We start from the raw sequence: 13,139 nt of genomic DNA, 5'->3' as shown, positions 1-13,139 counted from the left end.
CTCACTAAGAGGGCAAGCTAAAAACTTGTGAGTCTGATGACTTGGAGAAGTACAGCATGCTCTCGTATAATGCCTAGTTATACATTATCTTGGCAGTATAAGGCAGTAGTTTCCCCCTCTCTAATACATTCTTAATCTGGATTGACCATCAAGTATCAGTATGAGACTTCTCTTTGCCCTATGTGTAATTAACCACAAGAATGTGGGGGACCGGGGGCCGGAGCGATAGCACAGCGGGTAGGGCGTTTGCCTCGCATGCGGCCGACCTGGGTTCGATCCCCGGCATCCCATATGGTCCCCCAAGCACTGCCAGGAGTAATTCCTGAGTGCAGAGCCAGGAGTAACCCCTGAGCATCGCTGGGTGTGACCCAAAAAGCAAAAAAAAAAGAGTGTGGGGGACCTATGTGGAATCTGTGAAATATGTGAATCTGTGGAGCCTATGTGTCCAGCTCCATATCTTTTTCTGACGTTTTAATAATAACAACATAGTTTTGACAACATAGCTTTGACAGGACAATGTATACCTTGATGTTCCTTTGACAAAAGCTCATCCTATAACTGTTTGTACTCTCGTTAGTGAGTCTTTCTCTGTGATGAAGTCATTAGGATGTAACTGATAAAAAAATAGAATAAAAGGAGGCCTCTGGCAGTTGGTCTTTGCCTTGAGCCAGAATGAGCCTTGGCCCTCCGTTCTCTGTACATTCCTCTCGCGTGTTCTAACTCCGTGCTTCTGACCGAAAGAATATTCATGAAACAAGCTATTACTATCAAGGAAATTGAAACTGTAATCAAAAGTTTTCCCAAAAACAAAGGCACAGGTCCAGATGGATTCACTAGAGAATACTTCCAAGCATTTAAAGAGGACCTATTGCCACTCCTTCAATTTTCCAGGAAATTGAAGAAACAGAAACTCTCCCAAACAGTTTCTATGAGGAACATATCTCCCTAGTACCAAAAGCAAACAGAGACCACATTTTCTTTTTTGAAAATTACAGGCCAATATCCCTGATAAATACGGATGCGAATATTCTCAACAAAACATTAGCGAGTAGAATCCAACAACTCATCAAAAAGATCATACACCGGGGCTGGAGCGATAGCATAGCGGGTAGGGCGTTTGCCTTGCACGCGGCCGACCCGGGTTCGAATCCCAGCATCCCATATGGTCCCCTGAGCACCGCCAGGGGTGATTCCTGAGTGCAGAGCCAGGAATAACCCCTGTGCATCGCCAGGTGTGACCCAAAAAGCAAAAAAAAAAAAAAAAAAAAAAGATCATACACCATGATCAAGTGGGATTCACCCTGGGGATGCAAGGATGGTTTAACATTCGGAAATCAATCAACATAATCCATCATATCAACAAAATTATAAATAAAATTTATATGGTCGTATCAATAGATGCAGAGAAAACATTTGACAAGATCCAGCACCAGTATATGATGAGAACTCTCACCAAAATGGGTATTGAAAGAACTTTCCTCAATATAGTCACGGCCATTTTTTGTTGAAATATTGAATGTAATCAAAGTAAAGTGAAAGTAAAGTGAAATTTACCAGTTACACATGCGGGGTAGGGGGCTGGGGAGGTGGGGGTAAGGGGGGAGGTATACCGTGATTCTTGGTGGTGGAATATGTGCACTTGTGAAGGCATGGGTGTTTGAGCATTGTATAACTGAGACTTAAACCTGAAAGCTTTGTAACTTTCCACACGGTGATTCAATAAAAGAATAAAATTAAAAATATATATATAGTCACGGCCATCTACCACAAGCCTATGGAAAGCATTATCCTCAATGGGGAGAAACTAAGAGCCTTCCCTCTAAGATCAGGGACAAAACAAGGATGCCCACTCTCACCACTTCTGTTCAATATAGTACTGGAAGTGCTTGCAATAGTGGTTAGGCAAGAAAAAGTTACTAAGGGCATCCAGATAGGAAAGGAAGAAATAAAACTCTCACTATTTGTGGATGATATACTATATTTAGAAAACCCTAAAGCCTCTATCAAGAAGCTCTTAGAAACAATATACTTGTATAGTAAAGTCGCAGGCTATAAATTCAATACTCAAAAGTCCATGACTTTTCTATACACAAACAATGAGAGAGAAGAAAGTGACATGAAAAAACAATCCAGTTCACAATCATGCCTCAGAAAATCAAGTACCTTGGAATCAGTTTAACTAAGGAGGTCAAGGACCTGTACAAAGAAAACTGCAGGGGCTGGAGTGATAGCACAGCGGGTAGGGTGTTTGCAAAAAATAAAAAAAAAGAAAAGAAAACTACAAAATGCTACTTCATGAAATAAAAGAGGACACAAGGAAATGGATAAACATCCCCTGCCCATGGATTGGGAGAATTAACATTGTCAAAATGGCAATACTTCCCAAAGCATTACACATATTCAATGCAATTTCTCTATGAAATTCTTCAAAGAAATGGATCAAACACTCCTGAAATTCATATAAAACAACAAACCCCTACAAATAGCTAAAGCAATTCTTGGGAGTAAGAAGATGGGAGGCATCATCTTCCCCAACCTCAAGCTCTACGACAAAGGGGTAATAATTAAAACAGCATGGTATTGGAACAAAGGCAGAGCCGCAGACCAGTGGAACAGGGTTGAATATCTTTACACACACCCTCAAATATATAATCATATAATCTTTGATAAGGGAGCAAGAAATGTGAAGTGGGGCAAGGAAAGCCTCTTTAACAAATGATTCTGGCAAAACTGGACAGCTACATTCAAAAAATGGACTCAGAACTCTACCTAACACTATGCACAAAAGTCAGATCAAAATGGATTAAACACCTCAACATCAGATCAGGATCCATAAGGTACACTGAAGAAAAAGTCAGCAAAACACTCCACGACATTGAAGCTAAAGGTATCTTCAAAGATGACACACTACTGACCAAGCAAGCGGAAACAGAGATAAACAAATGGAAGAATCTTAAATTAAGAAGCTTTGTACCTCAAAAGAAACAGTGACCAGCATACAAAGACGGTCTACAGAATGGGAAAGGATATTCGCTCAATATCCTGATAAGGGGTTAATATCAAGGATATACAAGGCACTGGTTGAACTCTACAAGAAGAAAACATCCAATCCCATCAGAAAATGGGATGATGAAATGAACAGAAATTTTCTTAAAGAATAAATCCGACTATCCAAAAGACACATGAAAAAATGCTCTTCAGCATTTATCATCAGGGAGATGCAGATCAAAACAACAATGAGATATCATCTCACACCACAGGGACTGGCACATGTCCAAAAGAACAAAAGCAACCAGTGTTGGCATGAATGTTGGGAGAAAGGGACTCTCCTTCACTGGTGGTGGGAATGTCAACTGCTTCAACCCTTTTGGAAAACAGTATGGACGTTTTTCAAAAAATTAGAAATTGAGCTCCCATTTGACCTAGCAATACCACTTCTGGGAATATATCCCGGAGATGCAAAAAAGTATAGTAGAAATGACATCTGAATTTGCATTTTCTTTGCAGCATTGTTTATAATTGCCAGAATCTGGAAAAAACCCAAGTGCCTGAGAACAGATGACTGGTTAAAGAAACTTTGGTACATCTACACAATGGAATACTATGCAGCTGTTAGAAAAGATGAAGTCATAAAATTTGCATGTAAGTGGATCAACATGGACAATATCATGCTAATTGAAATGAGTCAGAAAGAGAGGAACAGACATAGAAAGACTAAACTTATTTGTGTAATGTAAAATAGAATGGGATATTAACACCCAAGGGTAGTAGAGATAAGGACCAGGAGGATTGCTCCACAGCTTGGAATCTAGCCTCACGTGCTGGGGGAAAAGGCAGCTGGGATAGAGAAGGGACCACCAATTAAAAGATGCTTGGAGGGCTCGCTCGGGATGGAAGATGCGTGCTGAAAGTAGACTATAGACCGAACATGATGGCCACTTCATGCCTGTATTGCAAACCACAACACCCAAAGGGAGAGAGAGAGAGAGTAAAAGGGAATGCACCTGCACAGAAGTGGGGGAGGGAAATACGAGGGGTGGGTGAGAGGGCTACTGGGAACATTGGTGGTAGAGAATGGGCACTAGTGGAGGGATGGGTACTCTATCATTGTATGACTGAAACATAAGCACAAAAGCTGTAAGTAAAACTGTACCTCATGGTGATTCATTGCGGAAAAAAAGACACAGAACACGGGGAGAGCACCCAGCAAGGCCGCAGGTGCACAGAGGAAGGAGCAGTGAGGAAGGCTATGCACAGATGCCCACCAAGCTATGGACCCCTTCTCTCTCTGGCTCAGAGTAGACTTGGGGAACAGAACAGCTGCCCCCACTCCTCTACTAAGAAGACATTTGTTTTACCCTTTCTCCCGAGTTTCAAAGCCTCTGAGTCAGAAAGTGTAAAAGGGTACTGGCTCTCTGGGGACCCCCACCCTGCTCCTCGGGTACCAAAGTGGAACCTTAGGAACAGATTTGCACTGATAAAACCCCATGGGGACTACACGAAAAAGCCATCCCAATCTCTGCCTTCGTCACATACTAAGCACACATGCCTAACGGTCTGGCTCTGTCATTTTCTGCCCGTATGTGTTCTCATATGTTCCTCAGCTGCATGAACACAAGTTTTCCGTCAGAAATATGCATAAATTTCCCGAAAAAAAAAAACCAGCTGGAATAGCGCTGAGCCACACCTGTCTTTGCCTCTGCCCGGGTCCAGCCTGACTCTCTGTTGGGCGAAGTGGTCACACATAGCCCCTGCACACGGGCACACATGTCCATGGTCCCTATTGTGTCTTTTTCCTCTTTAAGGGTACAAGGAGGCTCACTTACTGTCAGCCTCAGGAGCTGACGTTGTAGCTGGTGGCCGCACATGGAAGCTTCCTGGCAGGGCTCAGAGGTAGAGTACTTGACGTGTGTGTGTGCTCCGCAGAGCGACCTCGTTGTGGCCAGGAAGGAGTGGCTCTGGCCACTTCAAACCTGGTTGCTCAGCTCTGTGACTCCTACTAACAGTGAAGGTGCTGGGTCCCTCTTGATTCCCTGCACCGGCCATGGGTCACGTAAAGTACGCTGATCACAGTATTTGATTTGATTTTGGAGCCGCACCTCTATGGTGGGACCATGTATGGTGAGGGCAGGGGCAGGGGCAGGGAAACCCAGGTCTGCTGCATGCAGGCCAGGCCTTCCCAGCTGCCCTGTCTCTGCTGCCCTCAGATGAAATGAAGAGAACATCCTCCTGGCGCAGACACCTTAGAGTTTGCATCACCGCGATGGGCACACAGACAGGGTGGGACAGGATGCAGGAGCATAGCTGCACACAGAGGGGCCACGCCAGAGCAGGCCAGCCTGGCCTTGGCAGCATTTGGGGACTCGCAGTTCCAAAGGCTATAGGTGAGTGAGTGCAGCAGGGGCATGACTACCAGGTAGCAAATGGCCACCAGCTTTTGGCGCCTGGACAGGGCATGGTGGGTTATGAGAGCAGGTGCAAGCTGCAGGTAGGCAGTGCCTTAGTCCTGCACATGGGCAGTGTGGACACGACAGGTAGGATGAACCAACAGAGGCAAGGATGAAGGTGAGTGGCAGCCAAGCTCCAGGCCCAGAGCCCCAGCCCAGGTGGCCAGCACAGGCAGCACGATCACAGCAGAGCGCAGGAGCTGGTGTCAGCCAGGCAGCAGTCCAGCTGCATGAGCGTGACTCCAGACGCCAGCTAAATTTTTCGGCATGGGCAGCTCCTCGCAGAATGTCTCCAGACTGAGAACTAAGCCGCGGCCCCATGCCCGCCCAGGAGGGGAAAGGTATTTCTCTCTCGCCTTTTCCTTGCCGGGGGTGAAGGCTGTGGTGACCGCCATATTATGACGACCACAGATGGGATTTACAACTGCAGCAATAGGACGCGAGGTTGCTCTTGGGAAGATGGGTGGCACCGGCCCCTCCAGCCACCAAGATGTGATCCCGGGGGCCGCACGTGTGTGCAGCCTCTCTGCAGCTGCATGAGCGTGACTCCAGATGCCAGCAAAATTTTTCGGCATGGGCAGCTCCTCGCAGAATATCTCCAGACTGAGAACTAAGCTGCAGCCCCATGCCCGCCCAGGAGGGGAAAGGTATTTCTCTCTTTCTCCTTGCCGAGGGTGAAGGTTGTGGTGACCGCCATATTATGACGACCGCAGATGGGGTTTACAAGCTTGCAATGGTCCAATATCTGGAAGAAATCTCCCTGGACTTAGTTGCTAAAGTACAGAAATCCAAAACCTCTTATCTCTTCATAACAGGTCTGACTAGTGGGGTACTCCTAACAATAATAGTGAGTTTTGTGTTGAAATATTGAATGTAACCATAGTAAATAGAAAGTAAAGTGAAATTTATCAGTTACATGGCGGGGGAGGGTGCGGGGGGGGCGGGATGGGAGGTGTGCTTTTTTTTTTTTTGGTGGTGGGATATGGGCATTGGTGAAGGGATCGTTTTTTCAGCATTGTATAACTTAGACTTAAGCCTGAAAGCATTGTAATTTTCCACATGGTGATTCAATAAAATAAAATTCTTAAAAAAAAAGAGCGTCGAAGAAGTGGTTAAGAGGACGAAGGACCTCCGACTCCAGGCACATCTTTTTGATTACACTGTCCTTCCTGCACTAACATACGCCTTAGAGACCTGGGCCCTACGCAAACAGCATGAGAACGCTATTCGAGTATTCCAAAGAGGAATCAGAAGAGCTATGCTAGGAGTATCACGTCTCACTCAAGTGAGAGAAGGAATCTGGAGTTCCGACCTCCATCAACAGTCAAGAATTAGGGACGCTGTCCTGTTTGCCAAGACATCAAAAATCACATGGGCCGGACATGTAATGAATGTCATGACAATCACTGGACTAGAGTAGTTACTGACTGGATTCCACTGGACGTCAAAAGACTGCATGGCCGCCCACCAAGGAGATGGTCAGATTTCTTCATCAAAACCATGAACATGGGGCTGGAGTGATAGCGTTTGCCTTACACGCGGTCGACCCGGGTTCGATTCCCAGCATCCCATATGGTCCACTGAGCGCTGCCAGGAGTAATTCCTGAGTGCAGAGCCAGGAGTAACCCCTGTGCAACGCTGGGTGTGACCCAAAAAGAAAAACCAAAAACCGTGAACAAACGGTTTGAGGCGCTTCGTGTTCCTGAAGTGAGCAGATATCATTGGGCTACACTAGCATGTGACAGGGACAAATGGAGATGTTACTGGTGCCCGCTCGAGCAAATCAAAGATTAACGGGAAGGCAAGTGATACATGATTCATTCAGTAGACTTATTACAAGTATTTTGGTAGGTCTCACTATAAATTAAATTTAACATCATCTCGCCCACACAGCAAGTCTGGCAAACTACCCGTGGCGTATTCATATGCCAAAAACAGTAACAACAAGTCTCACAATGGAGATGTTACTGGTCCCCGCTCAAGCAAATCGATGAGCAATGGGATGACAGTGATTAATCTAAGAACAGAGCAAACCCACTTTAAGAGATCAGTTCAAGGGCTGGAGAGAGCCCAGCAGACAGGGTATTTGTCTTGCACACCAACCCAGGTTTGATCCCTGGCACTCCATATTGCCCTGGAGCCTGTAAAGAGATATCCCTAAACATAGAACCAAGACTAAGCCCTGAGAACTGCTGGGTGTGGCCTAAATAAATAAATAAAATATCAGATCAAATGAAATGTAGCATTATACTAACAAACATGCATATCGAATCCATATTACCACTAGCTTGGGACCTGAGCTGGTAGGGACAGCAGGTAGGGAGCTTTCCTTACTAAAGGCCCACGCAGATTTGATCCCTGGCACCCTATATGGCTCCCCAAGTTCTGCCAGGAGTAATTTCTGAGTGCAGAGCCAGGAGTAACCCCAGAGCATCAAGGCGTTTGAGCCAAAAACAAACAAGAACAACAAAAGACCAGCCCAAACAAATGCAATGTCCCTCAGAGACAATTCTCAGCATGAGGCTGCTGTGGGCGCCGTTTCCATGGAGACTGGATGCAGGTATTCATGGACCCTGAACCACACTGCACCCCCGGTTCCCCTCCCCTCTCTGACCTCACTGGCCTGTCCTTGCACGATGGTGGGTGCAGCGGAGACTGCAGTGTTACCCAGGAAAGTCACACCCACAGCAGATAGGGCGTTTTTCCTTGTACACACCGGGCCAGGGTTCAATCTTTGGTATCCTATTTGGTCCCCTGAACACCTCCTAAGTGCAGAGCCAGGATTGACCCCTTATCATCGCTGGTTGTGACCCAAAAGGCCAAAAAGAGAAGAGAAGAGGGGGTCAGAGCATAGTACAGGGGTAGGGAGTCTTCCTTGCATGCGACTGACCCGGGTTTGATCCTCAGCATCCCATGTGGTCCTCTAAGCACTACCAGGAATAATTCCTGAGTGCAGAGCCTAGAGCAATCCCTGACCATCACAGGTGTGACCTAAAACCTAAAAAGAGAAAGTAGTTCTCTCCTCCTTTCTGCCATTTCCTCAGTCGCTTCCTTTAAATGACACTAGGGGACACCAAGCACCCACCAGATGCTGACATCGCGCACCTGGCTTCCTGGCCCTTTTTCCTAGCCCCTCCTTCTTGGCGCTACAGCACTGCCCCCTCGTGGCCGGGCAAAGTCGGTGCCTCACACAGGGTCCAGACTGTCCCCCCACATTCACACAGGCGACACTTGGCTTTTCTCCCACCAAGTTCCCCTCTGGCCACCTGTCTGCGCCTGTGACCCGTGGATGGCATGATCACCATTGGCTTGAATATCCAGCTGCTTCCACGCGTCACACACGCACATGCTCTCAAGTGGGCTCAGAAAACAGGTCTGGAGGCTTCAGTTTTCCCACAGAAACTTTGTTCTGTTATAGCCCCCAATGCCACTGCACCTGGAGTGGGAAACGGGGACAGGAAAGGACCGACCCCACGCAGGGTGTCAAGTGAGCGGCCGCAAACAAATGCCACCCACTGGGGACAGAAGCAAGAGGGACTGTTCCTTCCAGAGCTGGAGTGGGGTCACCTCTAGGGGGCGGCTCTGTACTCAGGACTGACTTCTGCCTCTGTGCTCAGGGTTCACTCAGAACTTGGTGCTCAGGGATGACTCCTGGCTCTGTGCTCAGGACTCACTTCTGACTCTGTTTGGGGGGTAGGGGATCAAAATGGGGTTGGTCGTGTACAAAGCAAAATGCCTTACCCTGCCTCTACTGTCCCTTCATAAATGTTTCAGGTCCGTTACATTGGGCCATATTGTCCCGTTTAGGACACGGGACCAGGGCAGATAGTTTGGGGCAGATGCACACAGGACTGAGGGTGCCCTCAAAGAACGCGCTTGGCCCTTTCCTGGTGACACAAATGGGGAATGGTTTGGGTTTTGTTTTCTTCCTCTCAGGCCGGGTGAGGAGACTGCAGCGAGAGCAGCGAGGAAAGGCCCGAGCAGGGTTCTGGCTGGTCCTCGGCCTCGGTGCCACAGAGGGCACGCATGCGCAGCCAGTGGGGACTTCTGAAGTTTGCCCTGCACAGTCACCTGGAGCAATGGGGACCCACCGTGCCCACCATACAGGGCGCCTGGCGCCTTTCCACACTCAGTTCATCCATCCTCAGACCCCGACTTCGGTCCCAAAGAACCGAAGACCAGAATAGATCACCAGAGGTCACACAGAAAGAAAGTCGCATCGGGGGCTCATCACTTGGTTCCTGCTGCACCCGGATTTCTCAGTACTCCACTCTCAAATCTATAAATGCGACACCTAAGTCAATCAGTCTCACCCACTAGCAACCAACACTGCAGAGCAGGGTGCCCAGGGTCGGGGCCAATGTCTATTTGGCAGATTCCGAATCAGATTTTGATGACATTTATTGAAGCGACGACTGTTAAGTCCGGCTCTGAGCTTGGTGCTTATGTACAACCAAGGTGCCAATGACATAACAATGCTGACTTACATGTGTCAGGTCACACAGCTGCTGAATACAGAAAGCAAAGATAATTGTTCACATAGGTTTGCAAACAGTCATACTAACAGGTGTTTGCATAACCTGGCTGGTTTTTGACAGACAGGGCAGAGTAAAGAAATACAAGACATGAATAAGTAGTGTAAGTGTAAGATTGACAACTGACAGACATGAGAATTTTTATTCTACAGATGAAAAATATATGTACATTCTAATTGACTCTGAAATGTGAACAAACAATGAACATGACCTCGGCCACAAAGCAACCATTTCAAAAGCAGAAGCATTATCTATGATGGAACAGTGCAGAAATCTAAGAATTAAAGTATTTTTAACAAGAACAAGCCAACGACTGAGTTCCAGAACACTTTTTTAGAACTCATACCATTTAAACAACATAAATTAACAAATTAAATTTTAAGTTGTGCCTAACGCTATAACCAGAAATGCATTTATACATCAAGCGTACTGTCTAGCAAAGCATTTTGTCGAAAATTAATATAAAGTATTCAAGCTAAATTTTTATGCAAAGCATTTAAGTACTTAAAAAAACTATATTCATGAAAAAATTATAAACTAGAGGTGGAAATTAATATAAATAAATCTAAGTTTAGTTCTCTGGAAAAATGATAGTAAATGAATACAACTTTGAAAAAACTTGTTAAGAGCAAATCACAAACAGAAATTGTAAGGCAGAAAGACCATGGGCTCAGATAAAGGAAAGAGCTTTGCTAACTGGTAAAATAGTAAAATAGTGCAGTTTCATTAAACTTTAGCAATCGACACAACACAGGAGAGTGAGTATTTTCTAGGAAACAAAGAATACTATAAATCACAGAAACTCATGAGGTGGAAGAATGAACACCTTGCCAAGGGAATGAAGGTCCTGTGGCCGGCTCCTGGGCTGTCTTGTTTTATAGGCAGACTCTTCTCAAATGGCTAGGCATGGACAAAGTTCAGGATGCAAGAGACCAGTCAGAAGGACCCAGAAGGGTAAAAGTCTTTCCTTCTGCGCATCCTGAGCCATGAAGCCAAAACTTAACAAAAATGAAGCCAATCCCTCACAAGAAGACAGACATAAGGACCCTGTGTAATAACATCAAGAAACAAAATTCTGCCTCTGACAACACCGTGTGCCACAACCTGAGGAACCCAAAGATCCTCCAACAGGAAGACAGCTGACAGATGTCAGTGCTCTGGTTACCTTCTCTAAAGCCAGCATGGATCTGCCACTTGATGGCATCTGACCATTAAGTAACATTTTCCCTCAGTGGTAAACAAAAAAATGTTGGGGCTGGAGAGATAGCACAACGGGTAGGGCGTTTGCCTTGCACGCGGCCGACCCGGGTTCGAATCCCAGCATCCCATGTAGTCCCCTGGGCACGGCCAGGGGTAATTCCGGAGTGCAGAGCCAGGAGTAACCCCTGTGCATCGCCAGGTGTGACCCCCCCAAAAAAAATGCAACATGCAACTCATAGTGTCTTCAGTTCAGTAAAATATGGCAATGTAACACCTCATGTCAGAAAATTAATTTTTTAAAAAATCATCTCAGAAGTGTCAGGGCAGCAGCCACTATCCAGCATGACCTGGATCCACCAATGGTGCCTGGACAGTTAGACCATCAGCATCATGGGCATCCCTGTCAAAACCAGGAACAGGAAGAGCACGCAAACCACCAGCATGATGGACATGTGCTGTGGTGCTCTCCCCCACTCCACAAAGCCCTGCAACAGAGGGGGATGGACAGAGGTTAGAAATGAGATGCTGCCACTGTCCTGTGCAGGCCACAGGAGAATATGGGGCTGGGAGTTTATGAACACAAGGATTGGAATCTGTAGGTGTCAGCCCTCAGGGGGAGTGGACTGGCAGGAAGAAAGACACGAAGGTTCATGGCCTCCAGTTGGACAGCACTTAAAGACAGGGTGCTTTCTCAGAAAATGTGTCAGCAGGCAATTATGCCACTGTTTGACTGCCCCCATGGTGGTCACACAGGCCTAGAGGGAGTGACACAGGCATAGACATAGCTCCACAGTCAGTTGACGGGCACAGTTGTATGCCTGGGCTCTCACAGGACACACCTCAAAGGGCAGAACCCTGGCCCATGATGCAGGAATGAAAGTTTCCAAAGGCACGTGTGAGGCAGTGGCTCGCCCCTGGAGCACCCCGGTGGGACTACTAGCCCCAAACAACTTTTGTATTACAGGGAAACTTCAGACTCCCCAAACTTTAAATGACAATCCACCAAGAGCTGCAGGGGACACTGGAGAAAAGGGCCCAACTCACCTGGTGCTCCTCCAGCGCCTCCTCCTGCTCTTCCTCATCCTCATCCATAGGGCTCCACTCCAGCGGGAAATCCACCTCCTTGGGAGTCTCTGCCAGAGGGCAAGGAGAGTGAGTGGGACTGGAGGAAAAGCCTCTGGGTCCCACCTTCCTTCACCTGGTTCACCTGCTCCCAGTCACACAGGTAACACAGCTTAGTCCTCCATGATAGCTGTCTCCCAGGCTCTGACCTGGGGCTCAGCACATAAACCGCGCCCCCCAGCTCTAGCCCCCTGATCTGCCTTCCATGGCTCTGCCCACCCTGGATCTGCTCCCCAGTTTTGCACCCCTGGCCCTGCCCTTTTCTCACTGCTGTGCCCTCACCTCTGTCCTCACTGTCACTGATGCCCACTTCCACAGCCACCCAGTCATGGTCGAAGGTGCCGCGCTGCCTCCAGGCCTTGCTCTCCTGAGGCAGCAGTGTCTGGATCCCCGCCGGCTCCAGTAGCCCCCGAAAGTGTTCAGGTCTGAGGCTCTGCATTTCCATCTGGCCTGTCTGGGCCCTTCAGAACCTGAAGGGGACAGATACTGTATCAGTAACTCTCCAGCCCTGTGGCCCAGCCTGAGAGCCCATGAGAAACCAGCACAGCAGCGGGACAAAGAGCAAGAAGAAAGGAACAGGGACTTCAGTCACACCTGTGCCAACACACATATACATGCAAATACACATGTGCAAACACACATATGCAAATACACACGTGTTAATACAGAGACATTCACACAAATTCACACATGCAAACAGACACACATACACACGAATAAATACCTATGCTAACAGACACACATATAAACAAATACACACATCCACCATCCACACATGCAGAGACACACGTGCATGCAAACACACACATGCTAACAGAGGACACACAAATATACA

General features: G+C 47.2%; 1 protein-coding gene across 1 annotated transcript; it reads right to left on the bottom strand.

Annotated features, from left to right (window-relative positions):
* Window positions 1-11,556: 11,556 nt before the first annotated feature.
* LOC101550532 (small integral membrane protein 17-like) lies at window positions 11,557-12,749 on the bottom strand. The gene is made up of 3 exons (XM_004616989.2): window positions 12,587-12,749; window positions 12,227-12,315; window positions 11,557-11,667 (listed from the first exon to the last, which is right to left on the bottom strand). Exons 1-3 carry the CDS (start codon window positions 12,747-12,749, stop codon window positions 11,557-11,559), a joined length of 363 nt encoding a protein of 120 aa, XP_004617046.2.
* Window positions 12,750-13,139: the final 390 nt, after the last annotated feature.

This window comes from Sorex araneus, chromosome 8, assembly GCF_027595985.1.
Source record: "Sorex araneus isolate mSorAra2 chromosome 8, mSorAra2.pri, whole genome shotgun sequence".
NCBI lineage: Eukaryota > Metazoa > Chordata > Mammalia > Eulipotyphla > Soricidae > Sorex > Sorex araneus.
Note: the sequence above shows the minus strand (reverse complement) of the source record. Positions and strands in the feature narration are given on the sequence as shown.

Bases quoted from the DNA above. Each gene is read 5' to 3' on its own strand.
- LOC101550532 (XM_004616989.2), bottom strand. From the start codon at position 12,749: ATGGAAATGCAGAGCCTCAGACCTGAACACTTTCGGGGGCTACTGGAG. The intron at 12,316-12,586 runs GTGAGGGCACAG...GCCCTCTGGCAG, and splicing joins CAGTGACAGTGAGGACAGAG to AGACTCCCAAGGAGGTGGAT. The intron at 11,668-12,226 runs GTGAGTTGGGCC...CCTCTGTTGCAG, and splicing joins AGGCGCTGGAGGAGCACCAG to GGCTTTGTGGAGTGGGGGAG.